General features: G+C 32.9%; 1 protein-coding gene and 1 pseudogene across 1 annotated transcript; one reads left to right on the forward strand and one right to left on the reverse strand.

Annotated features, from left to right (window-relative positions):
- The first annotated feature begins 4,761 nt into the window (after positions 1-4,761).
- Positions 4,762-24,006, forward strand: LOC136981120 (uncharacterized; annotated as a pseudogene).
- LOC136981096 (NPC intracellular cholesterol transporter 2 homolog a-like) lies at positions 8,852-9,812 on the reverse strand. The gene is made up of 4 exons (XM_067277359.1): positions 9,714-9,812; positions 9,449-9,565; positions 9,200-9,381; positions 8,852-9,114 (listed from the first exon to the last, which is right to left on the reverse strand). Exons 1-4 carry the CDS (start codon positions 9,808-9,810, stop codon positions 9,007-9,009), a joined length of 504 nt encoding a protein of 167 aa, XP_067133460.1. The 5' UTR covers positions 9,811-9,812; the 3' UTR covers positions 8,852-9,006.
- Positions 24,007-25,003: the final 997 nt, after the last annotated feature.

Genomic DNA, 25,003 nt, shown 5'->3' on the forward strand with positions numbered 1-25,003 from the left:
ACGTGTAAGCACCAGCAGCCTGCGTATAAAGCAATTTGTGAGGTTTATCTACGTTCACTTTTAATACGTGAACTATCAGATATCAAATATCATTTTTTATGAGAAAGTGGTGGAACGTAATAAAAGGTCGATGTAGCTATAAGTTTTATTAAGATCATCTCTGGCCAGGGATCAGCTATAATAGGTAAAAACGGTGAATACTAAACACTGGTCGTGGGTTCGCGCTTGACAAACGGCTGATTCCTTGAAGATTTTCGAGTTTTTCACCTGCCAAACACCCAAATAGGTACGTTTCCATCGAATTCATCTCTGGAGGCACTCCCTTAATTATATAGTTATAATTAATACGAAACAAATAAACTAATTTTCTTCACCAATAACATTATTTATCAAAAGGTAAATGCGAATGATTATACTGATTTGAAGATGAGATTCGTTAATATTTCGTGTCAAACACTCTATTATTTTTCAGATATAAGCCGGATGCACACATGCGGCGCGGCAAGGAAAAGCGGCAGAATGACGTCACTTTTTCTCGCCGCAGAGGTCTATTTCGTGCCGCTTTTCTCATGCCGCGAAAGTTGGTCGGATTCTATCTTTCGCGGCGGCCGCCGCAAAGATGCGTTTCTATCAGCCAATAACATTTCGTCTGGCAGTCACGTAAGAAAATACAATCACGTGGTGTTTTAATGGCGGAAAGTTCGACGTGGTTAACCGAGATAACTAACATCGGAATAAAGAGGAAAGAATAATAAATTTAACACAAATTCTACACAGATACAGTAATCATATATTATTTAATTCAAAAAACAAAACAACCGAATCTTACTCGAAATAGTATTTTTTATCGAGAGATCTTAATCGAAGAATGAGCCTATTTTGTACATCAGTTCTTTATCGATCCAACAAAATATCTCGGCAAGATTCTTGCCAATACGATATCCCTAATCCAAAATATTCATTCGAGTCTTCGACGAAATCTTCTAGCTAAATAAAACGAGCCGTACAAAACATAATTTGTAAACACGTAGATAGCGGAGTGTCGATATCGTTCGCCACCTTGAATACTAAACGCATGCGCCGAAATGTAAACGGATTGCCGCTTGTGTGGGCGTGCTGCCGCGCGGCGAAGACGCGTTTGCGTCACCGCTTTTCCTTGCCGCGCCGCATGTGTGCATCCTCCTTTATACTTTGTGCAGTGATAGGATTGTTTGGATCGTTGTGTTTCATATTCTTTCTTATCTTGCTTTTGACAGATAAAAGAGATAATTAACAATTTGCTATGCCATCGCTGTTTCGGTATAATTCGCTACGTAGGAATCACGGCTTTCGGTTCGCTTCCGAAAAATTCTTTTATTAAGTACAAATTTCCTTCACGGAAAGCAACGTATTCTTCTCGGGTAGATTGTTTTGCAACAAAATTTTTTCATGCCGGCAGATTAATAATAAATTTTAAAATAAATAAATAACATTCACATTTACATAATAGTAAACAATTAAATATTACAAGTCTGGTCCTTGGAGTAAAAACAACTTCCTCATTCTCGTCAATGTGTGAACTGTACTTTTAATTCCACAAATACAACATATGTATATATAAATTATATATAAATATAGCATATAATTTATACATATGTAATATGCTGACATGATTTGTAATAAGTTTTTTAAATATTTATACAACTTAAATTTCAACGTAAAGAAGGGAAAAAACAGGTATTGCGAGAGATATTATGTGTACACACATATATATAGACTGTTGATATTATAAATGAAGAGTTATTAGCTTGTACAGTATTATTAGCTATGCATTGTGAAACACCGTTGATTCTGTTATGTGTGTTGTTGTTTCAAACATTTAACTGCTTTTACAATAGATACTGTCGTAAGTTTAAAAGAATCTTCCGTATCTACGATAGAATAATTAATAAATATTATTTATAATTTTACATTGCTTTCTATAGATGCCCCTGAAGGACGAATTCGTACGTTCAGGCTTACTGGATGCAAAGACGATTGTGCAAAAGCGTGTTACTTTAAATACAACTGTGTAGTAAAGTTTTCAGTCAAATTTCAAGTACGTAAGTAGCTTACGTGTACTTGTAATACGAAAATTTCAAAGTTTGTATTTGTATGTTTATTAATATGAATTAATACTGTTGATTTGCTTACAACGTTTAAGGCAAGGAGATTCCTGAAATGGTGTTCCAAGTTACCAATGTAAAATTCTTTATAGCATTTGATCAGCATATTCGTTATTCAAAGATCTCGGTTGGAAGGGCACACGGAATTATTTACCCTTTGAAGCCTGGAAAAATTTATGAAGTAGGGGATTCCTTCTTAATTATAACGCCTGCTTGAGGGGTAATATTTCTTTATTAAGTATTATTCTTAAATTTATATTCTTATTTAGAAACGTACTTCCATGAATTTTCATATAAAATTTGTGGATAAGAGGGATAATGCAAACATCGTATGTATCAATATACCAGGAGGAGTTGAATGAAAAAAGTAAATAAATTTTAAATTCATTCCTAAAAGTGTAAGTTGCGTTATACTTATTAAATAGTCATTTTTTAGAAAAGACTGTTATAAAATAAGCTGCAAATTATTAACATTTTATGCCCTTATGTCAATTTATAGATTTTGACATAGTAAACTTAATTTAAAAATTAAATGTCCATTTATTTTAGAAAAGACCAATAAATTAATATATTTTTGGCAGTAATTTAATATTCTGTTGATAAGAATTAGTTTGAATTTAACATGCGGTTAGAAGTTCGTTAAACCTGCACCGAATAATACGGAATATTCGGTAATCGGGCAACTTCCGAAAAGTAGCCGATAACATAAAAAAACTGTTTATCTTACTTGGAGCACGCTCAGCTGTTGTAAATCGTACTGTTGACGTATACAGTTGGTTTATCTGCCAAGAAAATAAATATTGTACTAGCCTACACGCCCAAGAAGCATTGTGAATGTTTTTATTTTGTACAGTAACGAATTCATTAACGGTTTTTCAAATGTTAACACAGTATAGTTCTACTCTACATTATTTTTGGACGGATTAATAAGTGCGCATCGGGAGCATACGGCAGCCTGCACTGGTGCGAAAGATATAGCAAGGTCCGCAATGTACAAATCGCGTGCGAGTTGTAGGATTTTGCGAAAATACTAAAACTACACTAATTCGGCAGTTTCGTTAATCCGGCACCGCTCTGGTCTGGTAAGTGGGGGTTAACGACCGTCTACTGTATATAAATTTAAATAACTAACTTAAGTATTATAAAGTATAATGGCCAAACATCGACCCCAGTTTGAGTTTTTTGTGTAAATGTACACGTTTTGGAAATAAAGAATAAAAATTATCGCCGATTATCAGAAATACATCCCTTTATTTTCGCCATAACATCAACTTCGCATAACCTCGAAAGAATGAAAGCAAGAATGATGTGTAATCTACGCTACGCTTCAATCCCGTATCTTCAACATCTACATATAAAATGTCAGTATAGCATAACTTTTTATGAATTAAGGTGTTAGGTTGTTGGAGTGTTGGCGAATATAGTTATATATTATTTATATAACTATATAACACCATCCGTTAAACAAGCAGTAAACTTATTGGAGTCGATGACCTCTCGAAGCCAAAGCGAAACTGAAAAATTAATCTGTGTTCTACTTTTGTTACAGTGTGAAAGTATAGTTTGTTTTGCTTACTCGTTTTATTAAACTAAATTAATTTATAAATTTAATAGATCTATAGGATTACTCATTCTTTCGGTCTTCTGGAGAATAGAAAGTAACTTGGAAAGTGACTGGCATCTTAAGGTACTACTGCGGAAGCGATTCATAAATTTATATTAGATTAGATTAGATTAACTTTTATCGTACGGGAAAGAGATACTTCTGAGTTTACACTCTTTTTTTAAAATAAAAATAGCACTCGGATATTTAGACTCTGAACCCAAAGTTGAGTTTTAATTAAACACTTGGCTTTATTTCCATCTTTATTTAGTTGACTCGGATATTTATTATACATGCTCTAAATTTGATAGATAATGTCTATCTGAAATCGAGATAACATTGCAGAAAATGAACCTTATAATATTGTAAAAAGACTCCCGAAGAATACGCACTTAAATATATAGTTACAATATTAAGTTAATGCTAATCGTGAAAGTGAGAGCTGTAATTGTAAATACTTAATTGTTTTCTAAAACTTATCGCATGCTTTTGAAGGAGTTGTTTTATAAAGAATAAACAGTTAAAGTCACACGAAAACATTAAAATATAAGATAAAAGGTAACCAATAACAGATGGAAGATAAAACATTTAACATTGAGCAAAATATTTACAACGAAATCTTCATAATAAAGAACAAAAGTATATATTAGAGATGTATCAAGATATCGTTAGGAGATAATCGAGAATAGATCTGTTTATAAATTGATTTTGTAAATACTGTATATACGAAAAGATTTAAAGGGTATATTCCCTTTCTATCTCTTCCCGAATACGCCTTCGATATACCGTACGTTACGAAATGTCAATTGTTTAACCGATAACACAATTATCAATACTTGGTTTAATCCGTTACGATGAAAAACCTCATAAAGTAATCTCGATAGTCACAATAAGATAAATGACGTAAACAGTAGAAACCAAATCTGATATAAAACGTAAACATTTTCGACGATAATATAAATATAAACTGCAGAATACAATTTCGAATAGATTTGATATTATCAGTTCCTTTTGATGCTAGAAAGAAAGTGAAAGTTTGAAATGATATTTTTATTTTTGTGGGCTTTATTTGTGTTTAGAATATATTTTATATTCTTTGTAGCTGTGATTATAATTATATTATGGACGAAAGGTTGGAAGAAGAAGAATGACGAAGACCGTGAAATACAAACGATTGCATCTACGCCTATTTTAAAAAATATTATTTCTATCTGGAAAAATGGACAGAATATAAATGTAGGCGTTTGTAAGTACTCTTATGATTTACAAATGAAATTATAACACAAAATATATTGTTAAAAATTGTTTACTTAATAGAGGTAAAAGCATAATTTTGTTTTTAAATGTTGATTATAGTACTTATTCAATATCTAAGTGCGGTGTGTTACTTGTTTGAAAAGAAGAAAATATTTAAAGGATCGTGGGCGGGACGTACTTACGTTGTACTGTTTCATCCCGAAGTTGCTCAGGTAAGCTTTTTGATTAACGATGAATTCTTGTCGAAATATTGTAAATAAGGATAATATTTTAACAGGAGATATTAAAAAGCTACAGTGTAGTTAACAAAGATTGGCTATACAACATCTTTCATTCGTGGTTGGGTACAGGACTTCTTACCAGGTAAATAAACATCTATACAATTACATATATTTCAAGAATTTCTATTTATTAATTTTTACGTAAGTAGCTACTGTGAATGTAGTAATCGATGCGTGTCTTTCTGAACCACGTTTCGCAGTTCGGATGAAAAGTGGAGGAGTAGAAGAAAACTTTTAACACCGGCTTTTCACTTTCGAATTCTCGAAGATTTTCAAGATATATTTTACGAACAAGCTAACATTTTAGTACAGAAATTAAACGAAACGAAGGAGGGCGAAGTGGTAGAAATGTCCGAATTAGTCACGCTTTGTACATTCGACATAGTTGCGGGTGATTGTTTTATTTGTACTTACAGTATTTTGAACGTACCGTACATAAAGATTTTAATTAAAATTTTCGTAGACTCGGCCATGGGTATTCAACTAAATGTTCAAGTCAAGTCAGATAATAACTATGTTAAGGCTGTTAAAGGGTAAGCGTCCATAACTTAGCACTTAAAAATACTTATATTGTTGGTAATAATTTTAAACGAATTAAATAAAATTTAAATCTTTAAAAATGTTTTAGAATTACTAGCACAATCATCGAATGGTTTGCAAAACCCTGGTATTGGTTTCCTCCAATTCTGTACTTCAGTCGGCTGGGTAAGAAGATGAGAAAAGATATCGAACTGGTTCACGATTTTGCCAGAAAGGTAAGAATAATGCAACGAAACCAGTTTTAGGCACAATCAAGAAGCACTGGAGGATATTTAAAGAAACAAGAATATTTTAGGTGATAAGAAAGAAGAAAGGAAAATTGTTAAAACAGTTAGAAGAGGACGATGTTATTGATGACTTTCAAAAAGACAAAGAAGTTTTGGGGATCAAGAAACGTAGGGCTTTTCTAGACTTGTTGGTATATCATCACATCGTCAGTGGCGATCTGACCGAAGAAGATATCAGAGAAGAAGTCGACACGTTCATGTTTGAAGTAAAATAAATTGTCTAACTTTCTATATAAATCTTTTTATTGATATTCAAAGCAGTGTTAATTAAAATACTTTAAAATAGGGCCACGACACGACCGGAATGGGTATAAGCTGGACTTTGTATCTCCTCGGTTTACATCACGAAATTCAAGAAAGAGTTTATCAGGAACTTTGCCATATTTTTTCCGACGACTCGAACAGAACTATTAAAATGGACGACTTAAAAGAAATGAAGTATTTAGAACGAATTATTAAGGTTTATAATTGTTAAATTAACGAATGTATTAAATTAGAGATATTAATCAGATATAAATGAATTACTTTTGATCTTCAGGAAGCCTTGCGATTATTTCCTTCGGTGCCTTACATTTTGCGAAGGAATTCCGCGGAAATAAAAATTGGTAAGAATTTTACTAATTCCAAATATTTGTAATTATAAGTTATATTTGTATTTAACTCTGAGTTACATCCCTATGATATAAAGTTCTGCGCAATCAATTTAAGTCGGCTTTTTTCTACTAAAATGTACTGTACTTCCGCAATTTGTTTATTACAGATTATAGTTTGAATAATTTTAAATACAAATTATGTAGAATTTAATGTAATTTTAGGAGAATATACAATTCCACGAAATTCCTCGTTGTGTGTTTACATTTACGGAATTCATCACAATGCGGAAGTTTACGAAAATCCAGAAGTATTCGATCCAGATAGATTCTTGCCAGAAAACTGCGAGAATCGTCATCCTTTCGCTTACTTGCCATTCTCGGCTGGTCCTAGGAATTGCATAGGTGAGATGTTTTACTTAATTACACAAATGCGTTTACAAAAAGAATAAATATTATATTGTCCGCTATGCAGGCCAACGTTTCGCCATGATGGTAATGAAGACAGTTTGTGCCCACGTCTTACGTAATTTTAAAGTGCATTCTTTAGAACATCGTGAAAACGTTCTGGTTTCCGGAGACGTCATACTTCGTCCTAAGGAAGAAATAAAGATGACCATAGAGAAAAGATAATCTTCTGATAAGCTTATAAATTTTATTGTTTGACCCTTTTACAAATTAAAAATTACTGCGACATATAGCATAAACATCTTACATTTATATATATTACAAGATATCTACAGAAGCTTCGAACGAACAGATTTTATTATTATTGTTATTCATTTATAAGAAATATAAAAAGCAGCGACAGAAAATTATATTGTATTGTAATGATTATTATTGTGTTTATTATTTAGAGTGAATTTTATCGTTTAATTCTGATAAGACATTCACTTCCTCATTGTTTCTGGATTGATTGCAAGAACTTTAGTATCAACAAAAATCTCTCTTCCAACTCTTGCATAACAATTGTTTGACCTTTTGTATCACTTATTTTATCTCTGTCTTTGTAAATATAATGTACAGACCTATTATATATACGAGTATTTACGTGTAATAAATCTGTATTAAGTTACTATTATCTTCACCTGTATACGAATTCGTAAATATCATGCAGTTATCGGTACAAAAATATTTTATGTATTAATCCAAAAAAAATTTATTTAACTTATTATTAATTTAATCAAAAGAAAAAATAATTAAATAATACGGCAGTAAATAAAACTCGTAACAAGTGATAAGACTAGTGACGCGCGATATTGGGGAATAGATACGCAGAAAAAGTTTTCGATTCTTTCGCCAATTATTAAACCATTTCTAAATAAAAGTTTCACGGCGTGAACTCACTTTAATAAACAATAATATTACCATAATTGTAATGGTATATAGAATTTAATTTTCCCAATTATAATATAGTATTTTTTTAATGGTGATCATTGTGGTTATTATTGAATTTAAAATTTTTGCCTTCACTCGATGACGTTTATTTCAAATCGACAAACCAAATTTGAGATTTCAAATTGTATTTTTACGTTTAAATATACAATTAATTTATAAAATTAATTTCTTACGAATACTAACGTGTTGCGTATGTGACTTTGCTAAACACTTTTTTAATATATAAAAATTGGCCTGTTTCTTAAAAGGATATTTTTTACAGCCACTAATACAGAAATATTAAAAACATGTTTACGAAATATTAACTGTTATATAGTAAAAAATAGTCTTACTAAAGCTAAATTAATCACGATCATTTGGTACAGCCACAAAAAATGCACATCTTTAAGAATTGCAAAAAATTAAACAATACAAAAACAAAACTCATCGTGATGCAGATTTATTGAAAATTTTAACATCAAATATGTTCGAATAAACATAATTTTATTAAATATAGTTGCCTTATAGTCCTTAATTTTAATTTATCATTAATTGTCTACTCGGAACAGGAAAAATTACTACAGCTGATATAATAAAGAAATTTTGTTTTTTCTGAATCAGATCTCATCTTTGTGTCAATACCCAAAAACACCAGTATAAGGTCCTAATAATAAATTGTGTCCGAGTGGACAATTAATGATAAATAATTTTATTAAAATCAAATTAATTTCCTAAAAGTCCACGAAAATTTATATTCTCAATTCGCTTTTTTAAGTACAAAAATAAAAATTTTACACTTAACGCAGTTTACAATACAAATTATTTAATTTAGAAACATTAATTTCTTAATGAAAATTTTGGTGTTGTGGAAGTAACGGTTACAACCAAAGATATAAGCAACGGCAGTTCAATTAAGAACTCATTTTATTATTTTTTGTTTTGTTCCATCATTCTGCCAGGTATTTCTACACATACAACTCTACTGCCGTCTCCTCTGTCTAAAATTTCCAAGTTTAAATGTTTGACAGAACTTCTCTGATAAAAAAAATATATAAATGTATAATTAAATCTGATGTAAAACTCCTTTAAATGACACAAACAATAATTCTAAGATACTTACGGCAAATCTGGAATCACTAAGCCAAAAAGTTCGTTGAAATTGATAAATCTCTCCCGGTTTAAGAGGACAAGGTATTCCGGATTCGGATCCGATATGTTTGTTCGGATAGCCGAAAGTCTCTGTAGTCCACCAAATTTCTCTAACCGCCGTTAACTTATAATCGATATTCGAAATTTCTTCGCCTGAAAGACGTCACACAATTAACAGCTATTCTTTGTGTCCGTAAATATCGATTACAAAAATACTTACAAACTTCAAATTTGATACGAACTTTCAGCGGACCACCGAAGTTAAATTTGCATTCGTACGAAGATTGGTTCTCACATCCGCCGATGTCCGTGGAAACGATTTTACCTTTTGGTTTTCCTAAAGCGATCGTTACATTAAGAATTAATTGAGATTAATTATCATTTTCTATTTAATTGTAGAATTTATAAATTAATATAGGCTAAATAAAGTTTGAGAAATACGCAAAGCGACTGGTAGCGAGTTAATATTAAATCGACGAACTTACCGCAGCACGAACATTGTACGGCTTTAACCGCGTGGCTACGTTGTATCAACGAGGTCATCCAGGCGAAGAAAATTACAAAATAAACGACAGTCTTCATTTTTGAAAGTAATAATAATAAATAACAAAATTTAAGAAACCGTGAAGAGTAGCCTAACGGTCCAATGTTCCGCAAAGTGCGTGCCGCCGCACACTGGTGTACCGTGGTCAATAGTTGGTGTGCCGCGGAAAAATGTCAAGTTTTGTGAAGATAATGCACCTACACATAGCTGAGAGTTATGCGAGCGAAGCGCTTCGTTGCGCGAGGAGCGGGACAGCCCACCCGCGCGCCGCACGCACGCGCGTGTCAGTGTGATATTGTGACGCTGCGCCCCGCTTAGTCATCGTTGTCACGCGCTTTTGTAAACTGAAACAAATCGCTTTTCGCCAGTAACTAGCCGCTAGTTTGTGAATGTGTCGTCGCGAACGTAATTGACTTTTTTTATTACAAATAAATAGACCCTAATACATGTATGCGTATATAATGGTGTATATATGTATGTGTATATAAATTCCTTAAACCTACGGCAAGTTCGTAAGTGAAACTAATGATTCCCAAGAAGCAGTGTCAACGAAGAAAAAACCTAAGCTTGTTAATCGAAAATATGATGAGCGCTATGTACAGTACGTTATGACTTTATATATTGCGGAGACGAATCGTGCCCAATCCCAAAATGGAGAAACTTTGGGTAATAATTCGATGGTGCCCAGTAAACTTTTACGACATTTAACTACTAAACACCCATCGGTGGCTCAAAAAGACAAAGCCTTTTTTCAACGTTTGAAAGACCAGTCTAAGAAACAGGTAACTCTTACGAGTTCGTCTCTCAAAACATCAGACAAAGCGCAGAAAGCGAGCTACGTGATCGCTAATATGCTCGTTAAATCCAAGAAGCCTCATTCTCTGGCTGAAACTTTAATTTTACCTGTCTGCAAAGAAGTTGTCAAGATTACGATTAGCCAAGAAGCCGCTAAGGAAATCGAAAAAATACCCGCGTCGGCAGATACGATCTCACGTCGAATTAATGATATTTCTTGCGACATTCAATCAACGTTAATTGAAAAGTTAAGGCTTAGTGGAGTTTTTGCGCTACGAGTCGACCAGGCTACCGGATATATATCAGTGGTCACGCGCATCTCGTATGAAATGTCAGGTACACTGACGAATACGAAATAAAAGAGAACTTTTTATTTTGTCTGCCACTACCTGGTTATACCACTGCGGAAGAAATATTCAAAGTAACAGACCAGTACTTCGGCGAGTATAATTTGGAATGGCGCAACTGCGTAAGCATTTGCACGGACGGAACGGCAGCTACGACGGGAAAAATTAGGGGATTTATAACCAGGGCTTCTGAAAAAACCCTAATATTAAAAACGTACATTGCTTTTTACACAGGGAAGCACTAATGGCGAAGTCTCTGCCTGATGAATTGTTGTCTGTCCTACAAGAAGTCGTCAAAATTGTCAATTACATCGAGTCGCGACCGCCGAACTCTCGTCTGTTTAATGCAGTGAAATGGGAGCAGATCATCAGTCACTTCTGTTTCATACATAAGTACGATGGCTTTCTCGCGGAAAAGTGTTTTCTCGAATTTACGAGCGAAAAAATGAGACCCAGACGTTTTTAGAGGCCTAGGGTTCAGATTTTGCTTCTCTGTTTAAAAGAGAAGAATGGGTAGCAAAACTTGCATATCTGGCGGATATATTCGCCAATTTAAATGAGCTCAACAAAAAACTGCGAGGCAGGAATTCTAATATTTTAACGTTATCGGACAAGATTGAAAGCTTTCGCGCTAAGTTGGTGTTATAGATCGGCCCCGATACCGATGGTAGTAACGAAATGTTCCAAAATGTCGTGGCTGCCGATTCAGAAAAAAAGTGCAGGCTTCGATAGCGAAGCACTTGGAGCTATTAGGAGAAAAAAGGAACTCTTATTTTCCTAAGTGTGACCCGCGACTTATGGACTGGGTACGAAATCCATTTTCAGATAGCATTTCCATTGGACACCTACCGATAAACGAGCAAGCAGGAAAAATACATGGAGCTAAAAACTGATCGGACATTAAAACTAAAATTTTCCGAAACAGAGCTAGCACATTTTTGGCTGCATATAAAAAATGGGTATCCACTGCTTTCAAAGCGTGCTATTGCAATTCTCTTACCATTTGCCACGACCTACTTACGCGAATTGGGGTTTTCGACTCTCACTACGATTAAATCGAGAAAAAGAGAACGCCCGAGGACGATCGACCAAGAGATGAGAGCAGTCTTATCAACGATTGTTCCAAATTTTGATCGCCTGTGCTCAGTTAAGCAGGCTCACATTTCTCATTAAACACTGTACTGATTTTTATAATAAATAAATATTAAATAAACATTGGTTTTTCCTTTTGTATACCTCTAAAATTTCTTGATTTGGTAGATGTACCTCGAACACAAAAAGTTTGCGGAACACCGGCCTAACCTATTCTGGTGTATTTCAGACTGCAGTTCTATTGACAAAAACTACAATAACGCAAGTGTTGCCAACGCCTCTACTATTTTCGATGTCGAACTTATTTTAAAACAATCTCGTTACAACACGAATTTCGAAAACCTGGTTTTACTCATCGGTTGCATACAGCATAAGAAGTATTCTTATATTTGTTGCATATAAAATACATCTATGAATATTTATTTATTACTATTATTAATAATCGATTATCATTGTGTTTCGAAACAACAAATAAATAGAAGAAATCAAATTAATTGGAAAAGATGATGAACATTTCTATGAACAAACATTGGGTGCTTAAATTTAAACTTGGAGACCATCGTGGGGTTGGGAAAGACGTGGCGATTGGATATACGGCACTGGACAGGTCCAAAAATATTTCACTTTGAGATTCCGGATTTTTCTGGTAAGGAACTCGACACGCATTCCCAATAGATTTTCTGCAAGAAGCTGCTTCTACGCAAATGAGTAGTGTCAATGATTGATCGATTTGATCGTCCGGCTCCCTTATTATATTAGATAAATATCGTCGCTGTACAAATCGAAGGAGACGATTCTGCTGCAAAGATGCGAATGAAGTTTAGAATAAACTTCATTCGCATCTTTGGAAGACAACAAAATAACCCCGCATAGTCCACTTTTATACATTAAATCGAAGAGTATTAAAATAAAGATCGACTCTTGTCCTGTATTTATTACAAATATAGAGATATTCATTAATTAATTATAAGATTAACCTAACAGAATTATGGAACAATTAAAATACGTATTATTATGCATCGTCAAAAAAACACTAGAGATTTTTTTCCATCTAAAATACAAAATCATATCGGAGGTTTAATTTATTGAAACATTACACCAGTTTAATAAAATCTTTAAACGTTACGTGCTACAAACGTGTCGGAACATTTAAGCTGTTTCTCAATGAAGCCATACATTCTTCTAGATAACCGTTCTCGCATTCACTAATTTTAAAGCGAAAAATACTAATACTATCTTTGAAAGATTCTATATAAAACACTTCATATTAATTTTCATTAATATGAAGGATTAATATGAATTTAATCTACGGAGGTTGGAAACAATAGTTCGAACACCAACGAAAGATTTTTATTATTATTATTAATAAGAAGTAGGACCCCTTTTGCAGATATTACAGCTGAAGTAAGACGAGGAATAGTGTGGTGATTTCTTTGATCGTGAACGAATCAAAAGGCGGGATAAAATTAATGAGAACGTTTATTATCTTACGTACTGTACTGTACGTCCGACACAAAAAGCATCTACCCAACTTGAACAATCGACAAGAAAAGTGTACATTTATTAGACAATGAACAAAGACTTAGTTTGTAAACAATTCACCTTTTGTATATACATGTATAAACGACCGACAAGGTTATGCTTCAAGTTATAAACAGACGGTCTTTCGCTGGTCGGGCGTGCAAAACAAATGGACAGATAGCGCCTAACTAAAGCGCGGTTTACAATGACGAATATGATTAACCCTAACAAATAGACAAATACAAATCACGAACGTCGGTAATGTCAATTTTGTACCATTCTTGAATCAATGCTGATGCTAATTCCCTGACAGAAGTAGGCAGTGAGAATCTTCCCCTAACCTCTTTCTCAAGAATGTCCCATGCAGGCGCAATAATTCGCATTTCCCCTCCCCCATGCTCGCCCTCTGGTGTTTAAAAACAAAAGTATATTATCTGGATCGTTTAAATCTTTCTTGTGTATTGCCAGCAATAAAGATGAATAGCAATAGGAAAAGCGACGCTTTCTGTTGCTTTCCATGTTGTAATTTCAAAGCTACACGGCAGTCCGATGTAAATTTTCATTTATTCCCAATACAAAACAGATAATTATTCGGAAATAAGAATTCGAAGAAGTTCATAAGAGTAACCGACGGAGAGTGGACTTGACTTTTAAGAATTGGTAAAAAAAAATTCTCCGATTGTCCGGCTTTACTCCAACAAATTACTCTGTCAATTTTATAAGATTTTTCCTTAAAGTTTAAAATGCCAGTAATTTTGTACGGAACAGACGTCAAAGCTGATGTTTGAACACAAAGAGCACAAATATGTATAAAATGATTTCGCTCATTTGTTTCGATAATACTACATAAAATACAAGAGACCCAGATAAAGTAGCCATTTTCTAAAAATGCAGCGCCCTCGTCAGTTTATGAAAAACGCGAATATTCGAGTCTGATGTTCAACTTCACGCTTTCGGAATCAAGATCGAACATTCCCAGCAGTGTCGATAGGAGCATTGTCGTCCTGAAGATTGGTCGCATCGCCATATAGAAACCAAGTTTGGATCGTGGGATGGAGTTCGTCACTCAGAATATGCAGACACCTATGGGTTGTTATTTTACCTTCGAGAACGACTATCGCACCCAACGACTTTAATGATGTCGCACCCGAAATCATACAGGAACTTCCGCCATGATTGGCAGTAAGTTTAAGACGGTCAGTAATGTAAGCTTCACCCGGTAATCTCCAGACATATGCACGTCCGAAAGTGGAAAGCACAGTGAAAGTTGATTCATCCCACCATATCACGTGTTTTCGTGTCTCCGGTGTTCGTTCTACACTCTTTGACAACTGCACACGTGCTTAATGTTTGGTGGTGTTAACAAAGGTTTTATTATAGCACTGCTATTGATATCTTTATACAGCGAATGTCGGACGGTTTTACTGATATTGGTACCCTTGCACTCTTTATCAATTCTGCAGTAATTTGTGCTGTTGTAGTTTTGTTTTTTCGTTGCTTTTCTGTCTCTTGCATCTAGCTTTGTCTTTTCACCATAGCTACTTCTGCCGGCTGATGTTTTGCCTGTCTCAACATACCGAGATGCGGTAAAGGGATGGTTAATAAGAAAGAAGTGGTAGGGTGTTTAGTCTATATTTTTCTCAGAATTCGAGTTTAGCAAGACTATTGAGCAGATTGAGCAAAAAGCTAAGAACAGAGATACGCAAACATTCATTCATAACATATACACATATGTTAGGCTCAAAGAATGAAAACTCTCATTGAGGGAAAAAAAGCGATCACAACGCATTGTGGTCTCTTTAAATCATCCACAACGCGAAATTCGCGTCGTGACTTTCGAGACATTTGACCACAACGGGTGGCGGTGATTAAGAAAAGCCATAACGCGTTCTGAACGTTAGCCCACGCAACCACCGTACGACGGTCAGGTTGAAATTGGTTCGAATGTTTTAGTTAGGGTGCCCGATGTTGATCGGGGACGTGCAGCTCCCAGAAATGTTTTCGTTGTTGTTACGAGCATTAATCCGTCGGGTCTGTATCGGGGAACAAGGTCTTCTAAATCGACTTTACGCTCGTAACGAATTTACAATTTCTGACAGTAACTTTATTAACATTCGGTACGTAGCCTCAACTTCGCTCGGCATCCATCTTAAACATCCGGAAGTAAGCGAGGATTTATAATGACTCACTGTAAAGGATACTGTATTGATAAAAAAATGGAAATGTCGCCGAAAGAACGTAAAATGCCACTGGAAATATCACGGTAATAGTTCTCGTAAAAATAAATAACTCCGCAACGTTCTCGATTGTCGTAAAAAAATAGCGATTTATTAATAAAAGTTTTCGACAAAGTAATTATTTTTAGTAAATTAGTTGTTTGAGAATGTCGACATCTCGAGCAGCGCAACAGATTTTCGGAAATGATTAAATGTTGTCGAAAAGTAACCGAGTTACATTTCTGTACGTGGCGAATAACTTTGTTACCCGCTTATACAAAATGATTAGAGATAAATAAACCGTAATGAAAAAAAAGTTTTATTTTCTTATCATTGCCTCTTTATTTGTTAACATCCAGAACTTGTAGTGGCTTTTAACCGTAATAAATCCGTCCCGCAGTGGTTTTTAACTTTATCAGCTGATGTTTATGTCTTCGTGTAGACTACATCGAGCATCTACAAGTACAGTACGTGTAGTTTGACCTTTAACACTTTTAAGCAAAACAAAAGAAACAAATGTGTATTTTGCTCCATACATTTTATTTCTTTGAGATTTTCTTAAGTATGAAAAACAAATTTCTAGGAAAACTCGTAGAATTAATGTTGTTCGGCATTAAAAATTGTAAGTAAATCGTTTCGAGGCTCGAACTGATATTTTAAAGTTACGAACCACTGCGCGTCGTATGGTGGTTGCATCGGATAACGTTCAGAACGCGTTGTGGCTCTTCTTAATCACCGCCACGCGTAGTGGTCAAATGTCTCGAAAGCCACGACGCGAATCGCGCTTTGTGGTCGTTTTTTTCGGTCAATGAACGTTTTCGGTCTTTGAGACTCAACTCGGACTGTCTGGATGAGATATAATCAAATCAACCAAGACGGACAACAACAACTTAATCAACACTTTCTCAAATATTATCTTTCAATTGATTTGATTTCAATTTTTAATTTTACTTTGGTTTTTACACCGAACTAAAACTAAGAGTTTTAATTATTATTTTTAGTTTATTAATACTAAGTAACCAGTTAATTAAAATATTAAATTGAATATTAATATAGACCTGTAATATATTCATAAATTTTTATTTAGTTTGAATCACGCACCTTTAAACACGGATTCGTGGATGTCATTCATATTATGCCAATGTCGATTAAAGCGGTTTCCATTAATTAATTGGGCTGCAATTTGAAAAAATTGTAGATCCGTAAATTCCCACTATTGTCAGTTTGTCTTTCTTTCTTTAATCTCGAGAACGGAATTAGATCCGAGATATGGAAAGCTTCGGGGCAGGAGGCCCCGATTAGCTATATATGAACTTCCGATGCAAATCGAAAGTCATATTTTAATTCATGCATTTCCGTCCCCCGAAAGGACTTAGATGACTGCCGAGATTCTATTGCTAATGCTATATACGATGTACAGGGGCAAGACACTACAGTACTAATTTGAGGTGAATAGCATATATTTTAAATAAAATAAATTAAAAATACGATTAAAAATTGCAGCCTGGCATTGTGACCAAGTCACAATAAATATTTGTGACGCATACCGACACACGGTAGTAGTATCTTACGCGTATATGCATGGAAATCTGATTTGAATAACAACGTCGTCGATGTTCGTGTGGTGACGTCTAATAACGCCAGGCTATCTCAGCAGCACTAACTTCTGAATCGGTAGTCCTCTCATTGATTAATCCGGCCATTGAGTTTCTCGAACAAAGGAAGTACAGGCAGTTGAATATCTGTTTGTTTCTTAAGTTTCAGCAACGCAACGCTTGGACGATCTTCCTTGGGGATGCCTTTTTAAGGTAACTGGATCCTATTCAGGCGTTACGGACGTGGATAAAACCCAGAAAACTCCACGTGCCCGCCCCGTTTTGGCCAGGCGCGAACCGATGACAGAACTCGCAGTATTCGGGAACGGAACCGCTTGGCCACTGGTGGGGCCCACCAGTGGCCATCCGTTGACCATCAAACCATTAAATAAATTTATATAATATAATAAATTTAATTAAATAATTTTATAAAATTTTATATAAATTTAAATTTATAAAATTGAAACAAAAAGTAAATTTGACTTTAAATTTACTTATAATTTTAATAATTTTTCATTTTAGTAAAAATGAGTTTGTATCATATTAATAATGAATATTATATTGTTTCACTCGTTTCTTCTCTGCTTTACGATGAAATTTTTATATTGAACTTTTCCGTTCAAAAATTGTGTACAGTACTATTACAGATCTTGAAATTTCATTTTCTTTTCACCCGCTACATTAATAAACACCGTATATGAAACACGCACGTAATTAATCGCACATTGTTTTCTCGCTGTTTTTTGTTTACTTCTTGCTTAGAGTTTTATTTTGTAAAAATTTAGTTTATAATTTTAAAATAAAATTCGTTATAATAAAAACTTGTATTTTATTCATTGCATAAATGCATGAAAATATAAAATGCGTTAGGATATAACAAATATATTTTTAAAAAATTTTTTAAGATTGAAATTATACAATCTCGGAAATTTCTGGAATTGAAAATAATGTCTCGAATCCCTCGAAACACAAAAACAGCTATTTTGTATTTATATACTGGTTTATTTATATGTTTAGACTTAGGATTTGATGAAACCAAGATATGCTAATATGAACCGACGAGTTATTCTTTTCAATCAAAATACAATACGCTGTATAAACATGGCTCGTTAAATAAGTTTACTGCTAGTTACACAGTTATAATTGATTTAATAATTCAATATCTTTTGTTTCCTATATGTTACAACTAACACTATTTTATTATAAGAATTTCTGATCTTTTGAAACACTTAATCTAAAGTTGATTTCGAAAGTGTCGCAACTACATCGAATGTACATTAAATATTTTATTTAAAATAAAACAACAATTTTGTATTAAACGTTACTATATTTTAAACAAATTCCGATCCGTGCACGTAACACTGAATAACGTTTTACGAATTTCATCAATGATAAGACACGCAAATTAATACCACGTTTTGGTTACTGAAAATACAATAGAAACATGACTTTATCGTATATAATGTTTTGATAATAAAATAAATTAAAAAATTGAGAGGAAACTTAACAATTACAGTGCACTCTCACTCACTAACTAGTATTCCGCTTAATCCGAACCATCTGGGTTTCGTTTTTTGGCAAATGCTCACAAAAAAGAAAAAAAAAAAAATGATACGGAAAGAATTTTTGAAACGTCTTGCCAATATTTAGCGGTGTTCTACGAGTCATAAAAATGAACAAATTCCATACAAACACAAGTCAAAAATGCTTCTTTTCCACGTTACAGCTGTTTGGAAAGTTCTTTGTATTGTACTGTACAGTATAGTTGCTTAAGGTGTATTGGCGTTGGCTCGGCCATACACAAAACCAATGTCGACTATTTCTGAGTTAAAGTAGCGGTTCATTGTAAAGAACAGTGAAAACGTCGCTTGGAAACACAGACGTCAAAACCATTGTTTGCTACTACTTTTCATTACGTAAAAATATCTAATTACAGCTAATTTTAGAATTGCTATAATTCCTTTCGAAATTTTCCGTAATTTTCGAAAATCGAATAAAACCAATGAAATGAGCTAAAATGAAACTAAAACCTCATAAAAGTTTCTAGAAACTTAAGGAAGTGAGAATGCTTAATACATTCTTTCGAAAATCTGAAAGAAATTGATATAAAACTTAAAATAAATTCGTTTTCAATCTTTATTAATTTGATTTTATTAAAAAGTAGCAAATATTTTTACGTTGGAAGTATTGCGGCTATTTGATAATGGTCTGCATGATCTGCGAACCGGTGCCGAATCACTTTCACCACTACGAGAGGCAGTCTCCGCGCCAGAGCTGCGCGGTAAAGGCGATGGATTTTCACAAACTTTGTTCTCGTTCTTTGTAGCTCTTTCTTTTCTGACAATATAATCGGCAATTAAAGTTTGCGATGATAATTCTACCATCTTTTTATTACGATCACTATTTTTTTATCCCGAATACACTCCAACGCCCAACACCAACTTCTAATGCTTTTTTTCAACAGAAAAACTTTTCTACAGCAGGTCCACAATAAGGAGATTCTTCTCACTAGAAAGCTTCTTTCCGATGACTCGTATCAAGCAGCAGCTCACTCGCATATTTGTACGCTAATATCTCGTTAACGTTGTTTAACTTTGATGTAATAACAAATTAATTTACGCATCAAAATTCTCCCAATGCTACAAGCAGAATTTATATACCGTAGATATTTTAAAAATGTGAAAATTATTTTTATTTTTTGCTATTATGTAAATATTGTAATAATCTTAAGACCGATTTATTTCCTTTTCCGTTTACTTTCGCGTATGGAATAGCTTTGCTATTTTTCTATACTTCGTACGAACATTGGGAGAATTTCGATGCTTACTGTATTTAAGTGAAGGACATAGCTGACGCTCAAAATATAAATTATCTTTTGTCGATCATACAACTTCATACGCATTACAACACATAAAATTCTATTATTAGCAATACAAAATAGAGTATTTTGTTGTAAATTGTAAATAACAATTGCATAGATGTGTCGATCGGACAAAAACAGAATACAATATTAACAATAGACATAATATATTTTTTCTGTATATTTTTTTAATATTCCTATTATTATTTTCCATGCGTATTTCTCTGATTTGTGTAATACACTTCAAGTATATCTAATATTTAATCTCTCATTTTTACTAACCGAGGAAGTAAACTCCAAAAATTAATAGAAATAAACATTACTTCCACTCTGAATACCTTACAGAACATTATGTGTGGTCCCCGAATGATTTTCTTAAAGTAATAAAAAGAATGTCAACAAAATGAAATCCAACGCTAAATTCCAATATAACACGGTGTCATGCACTGATAAAATTATTTTCCTGTAATTTTTTTTTCTTTAATTTCGTCAATATTTTACGAAACGTTTTTATTTTTGGTAAGCTCCATGATTTTACTTGAACTGGTCAAGAGAAATATGTAAATGTTATATATCTACCAGTATACATTAATGCACGTAATGTATTTCCTCTGACAGCAGTTGGCTCAGTTTTTTTAATAGGATGTTGTTAACATTACATTTTAGATAGGTAATGATTTCTATATCAAACCGTGTTTTATATAATATTTTGAAAATGTCGGTTGAAGTTCAATTAGTTTTTTGTTAAAATGTTGCTATTGGTAATAGATACAATTCATTTTAAATAGATAATTATTTTTAACGATAACATAACATAAGACCGATAAGAAATATCACAAAAGTCTATAAACAAGAAAAGTAAAACTTATAATTATTTAGCTACGAAGAAAGAATTCGTCTCTTAAAACTTAAAAATCTTTGAGTTTCTACAACGTTAGTTCTTATAACTAAAAATATTTACAAGGCTACTTCAATGTTTTCAGGAACAGAAGTTTGTTTACAACGAAAGAGTATCAGTTGATAACAGATAAATACTATGATTATTCGATCGCAGAATTATATCGCACAATTAAAGTTGTTCAGATAGCGCACGAAGCGACAAAATATGCCTCCATTATTTTGGTTGATTCTCTTCGAATTTCGTATCATTTTTCTATTTTTAATCGGACTTCTTATAATATTCTTATGGTTGAAGAACACAAAATATGCTAAGAATAATCGTCGAGTGCCATTAGTTGCATCTTTACCAATTTTAAAAAATATCTTGTCTTTATGGAGCAACAATCTTGACAATGATCTTGGTATTTGTAAGTATTCTTTTAAGGATATAGAATATATGTTTGTTTTGTTTCTATTATTCTTTAGATTATGGTTTGTACCCAGGATACTAGATTAATAAAGCTTTCCTTCGGTTAGCGGAATAACTTTATGAAATGGCTATTTGCAATAATATTTAGCTAATTTTAAGTTTCAAGATAATGTTTAATAATATTAAGTTATGATATGCTTTATAGATATTATTCAATATTTGAGTTATTTGAGCATGACGCATCTAAAACAAAAAATGTTCGGAATTTCCTGGGCGGGACATAGCTACGTGGCACTTTTTCATCCACAAGTTGTCCAGGTATCAACATAATTTCTGTGAAAGTTTTTATAAAATTTCAAAGATATTAAAATAAATGTATTTGTAGGAGGTATTAAAAAGTTATAATGTGATAAATAAGGACTGGACGTACAGTATTTTACATCCGTGGTTAGGAACTGGGCTTCTTACGAGGTAACGAACTTAATAAAACCATTAGAATTTTAGTAATCAGATTAATCATATTTTTATACACAATGCGCTTTTAGCTCTGATGACAAATGGAGAAACAGAAGGAAACTTCTCACTCCCGCATTCCATTTTCGAATTCTTGAAGATTTTCAACATATTTTTTACGAGCAGTCCAATGTATTAGTGGAAAAATTAAAAGGGACAAAGGCGGGTGAAATAATAGAAATGTCCGAATTAGTCACGCTCTGTACACTCGATATAGTTGGAGGTAAGTAAATATTGTGAAAAATGCTTTTGTAAATAACTTCAGGCTTATTCATTAATAATATGTGGTACAGATTCTGCAATGGGAGTTAAATTAAATGCTCAAGTTAGTACTAATAATGCGTATGTTGAAGCGGTTAAAAAGTAAGCACTTTTTCTGTCTTAGAGTGGTTGTTTTACTTGTCAATTTTTATACAAACGACCGCACGGACTTATTGATTTAATCTCTAAAATCAAATTTACTATTATATTCTAGCATTACACGATCAATGGTTCAATGGTTCTCAAAACCGTGGTATTGGTTTCCACCACTTCTCTACGTGAGTTCTATGGGCAAGAATATGAGGAAAGATACTGAATTCCTTCACGATTTTGCCAGAAAGGTGCGAATTTTATTTATAATTCACTAAAAACATTTCATTTTATGTGTAAAATATAACAGGTTATAAGAAGGAGGAAAGAAACAGTAATAGAAGAAATAGAAGAGAATCAAACAATGGATGACTTCCAAGAAGAAAGAGAGATATTGGGAATCAAGAAACGCAGAGCATTTCTCGACTTATTGTTATATCATCACCTAAACGACGGAAGTTTAACTGAAGAGGACATCAGAGAAGAAGTGGATACCTTTATGTTCGAAGTAAGATATCAGTTTGTTTATAATATATTGCTTGCTTGTCTTTTTATTCAGTTTAGATCTGCCCGTGTCTTCAGAATCATCTTTTTCGTCTTCTTAAATTGATTCCTTCTGCCGTGTAATTCATTATAATCTTAGCTGTTCTATTACTGTATTAAAAAAATAATCATTTTATCGTCTTCGAGGGACACGACACTACGTCAATGGGAATTAGTTGGACGTTATTTCTTCTCGGTTTGTATCACGATGTCCAAGAAAGAGTGTTTCGAGAATTAAATGACATATTTAGTGACGACAGGAACAGAACAATAAAAATGGATGATCTGAAGGAGATGAAATACTTGGAACGTGTCATTAAGGTAAAACATTTTCCTCTTTGATAATATTTAATTTATCATTTACTATACGATCCGATTAATTTAAACTCTTTATAAGGAATCTCTGCGATTGCATCCTTCGGTTCCAGTTATTATGAGGAAAGCCAGTGAAGAATTAAAAATTGGTAAAATATTTATTTACAGTTAAAGATTTTATAATCGCTAAATCAGTTTCATTTATATAAAAATGATGTTAAATATTTCAGGAGAATATACAATTCCACGAAATTCGTCAATCCTTGTTTACATTTATGGAATTCATCACAATCCAGAAGTTTATGAAAATCCCGAAATATTCGATCCCGATCGTTTCTTGCCAGAGAATTGCGAAAATCGTCATCCTTTTGCCTACCTACCATTCTCGGCCGGTCCTAGAAATTGCATAGGTGAGATCACTTTGCCAATATTTATTGACGGGTGCGAAGTTCGTGTCTAAATTTCATTACTTTAACATAGGACAACGCTTTGCAATGAATGTATTAAAAACCGTTTGTGCCAATGTGTTGAGAAACTTCAAAGTTCGTTCTACGCAACGTCGAGACCAAGTTAATGTATCGGGAGATCTTATTCTTCGTCCTAAAGAGGGAATAAAAATGTTTGTAGAAAGCAGATAAATCGTAAAAGATTCCGTAATATTAGTAACTTCGTTCCTTTGTGTGTATAAAATTTATTAGCGCAGCAACGTCCAATTTTGAATATTGTCATTAATAGTTATGCAAATAAATATTCTTATTTCATTTAAGTACTCGTTTCGCGGGTAATAAATCAAATTCAATTGTTACTATAACGTTTTTACAAATTGTAAAAATATTTTATTCGGGACAATTATTTCTTTGGCTTAAGACACGAATTACAGCAAGTTGTAATGTATGTACAGTACCGGTACTTAAAGTTACTATATTCAATTTGTCTTCCTAAATATGCGATAAATATTTGGAATAATAATATTATTATTATTAGTATTTTTAGTTAATTAGTTGTTAATCGTGTGATAATTAATTAAATTTTAACGTAATTTTTATATCAGAAATTATTATTAATTAATGAAAATGTAAAGTTAACACGTCAGATATGTTTTATTAATCATTGTAAATATTCATAATTTTTTGTATTTGTAAATATCATTTAATTATAGTTTAGTGTGTTATGTAAAGTATTATTGTATTTGTCTAATAATTTCTAAATAAAATATTTTTCGTTTCATATTGTAATTTCTTAATATAATCTACATAAACATATGCAACATCTCTAAAACTTGATAATATTCTTTATCGTAAACATTGTTTTTTATAAATAAAAATCGTGATTAAAGTACAGTCGAATATTCTTTATCATTGTTATTATAAACATAGGTGAATAGTTTACTGCGTAGTTTCTAATAGATTTATTCATATTAAAGCAGCATTTTATTGTTCGATAGTAACACAAGCTATCTTTCAATGAATGACACAATGATAACTATATATGAATTATTTACAAACAAGCCTATTTTAACAATAGTTTCAAATTTCTTCGCCTACTGTGGGAGGTAAACTCTAAACTAATCTCGTCTTATATATATATGTGTGTATATGACATTTTTTGTTCTTTCTCTTAGTAGAAGTTTGCACTGATTAATAAATGTAGGGGTAAAATACATTAACACGTACTTATAAGTTTTATATCTTATTATATATTAATTACAGATTAATTGATAATTGAGTATTAATAGACTATTCTGTTTTAAAGTTTACCACGTGTTAGATTGAAA

This window comes from Centruroides vittatus, unplaced genomic scaffold, assembly GCF_030686945.1.
Source record: "Centruroides vittatus isolate TY-2023 unplaced genomic scaffold, ASM3068694v2 contig_743, whole genome shotgun sequence".
Classification (NCBI taxonomy): Eukaryota; Metazoa; Arthropoda; class Arachnida; order Scorpiones; family Buthidae; genus Centruroides; species Centruroides vittatus.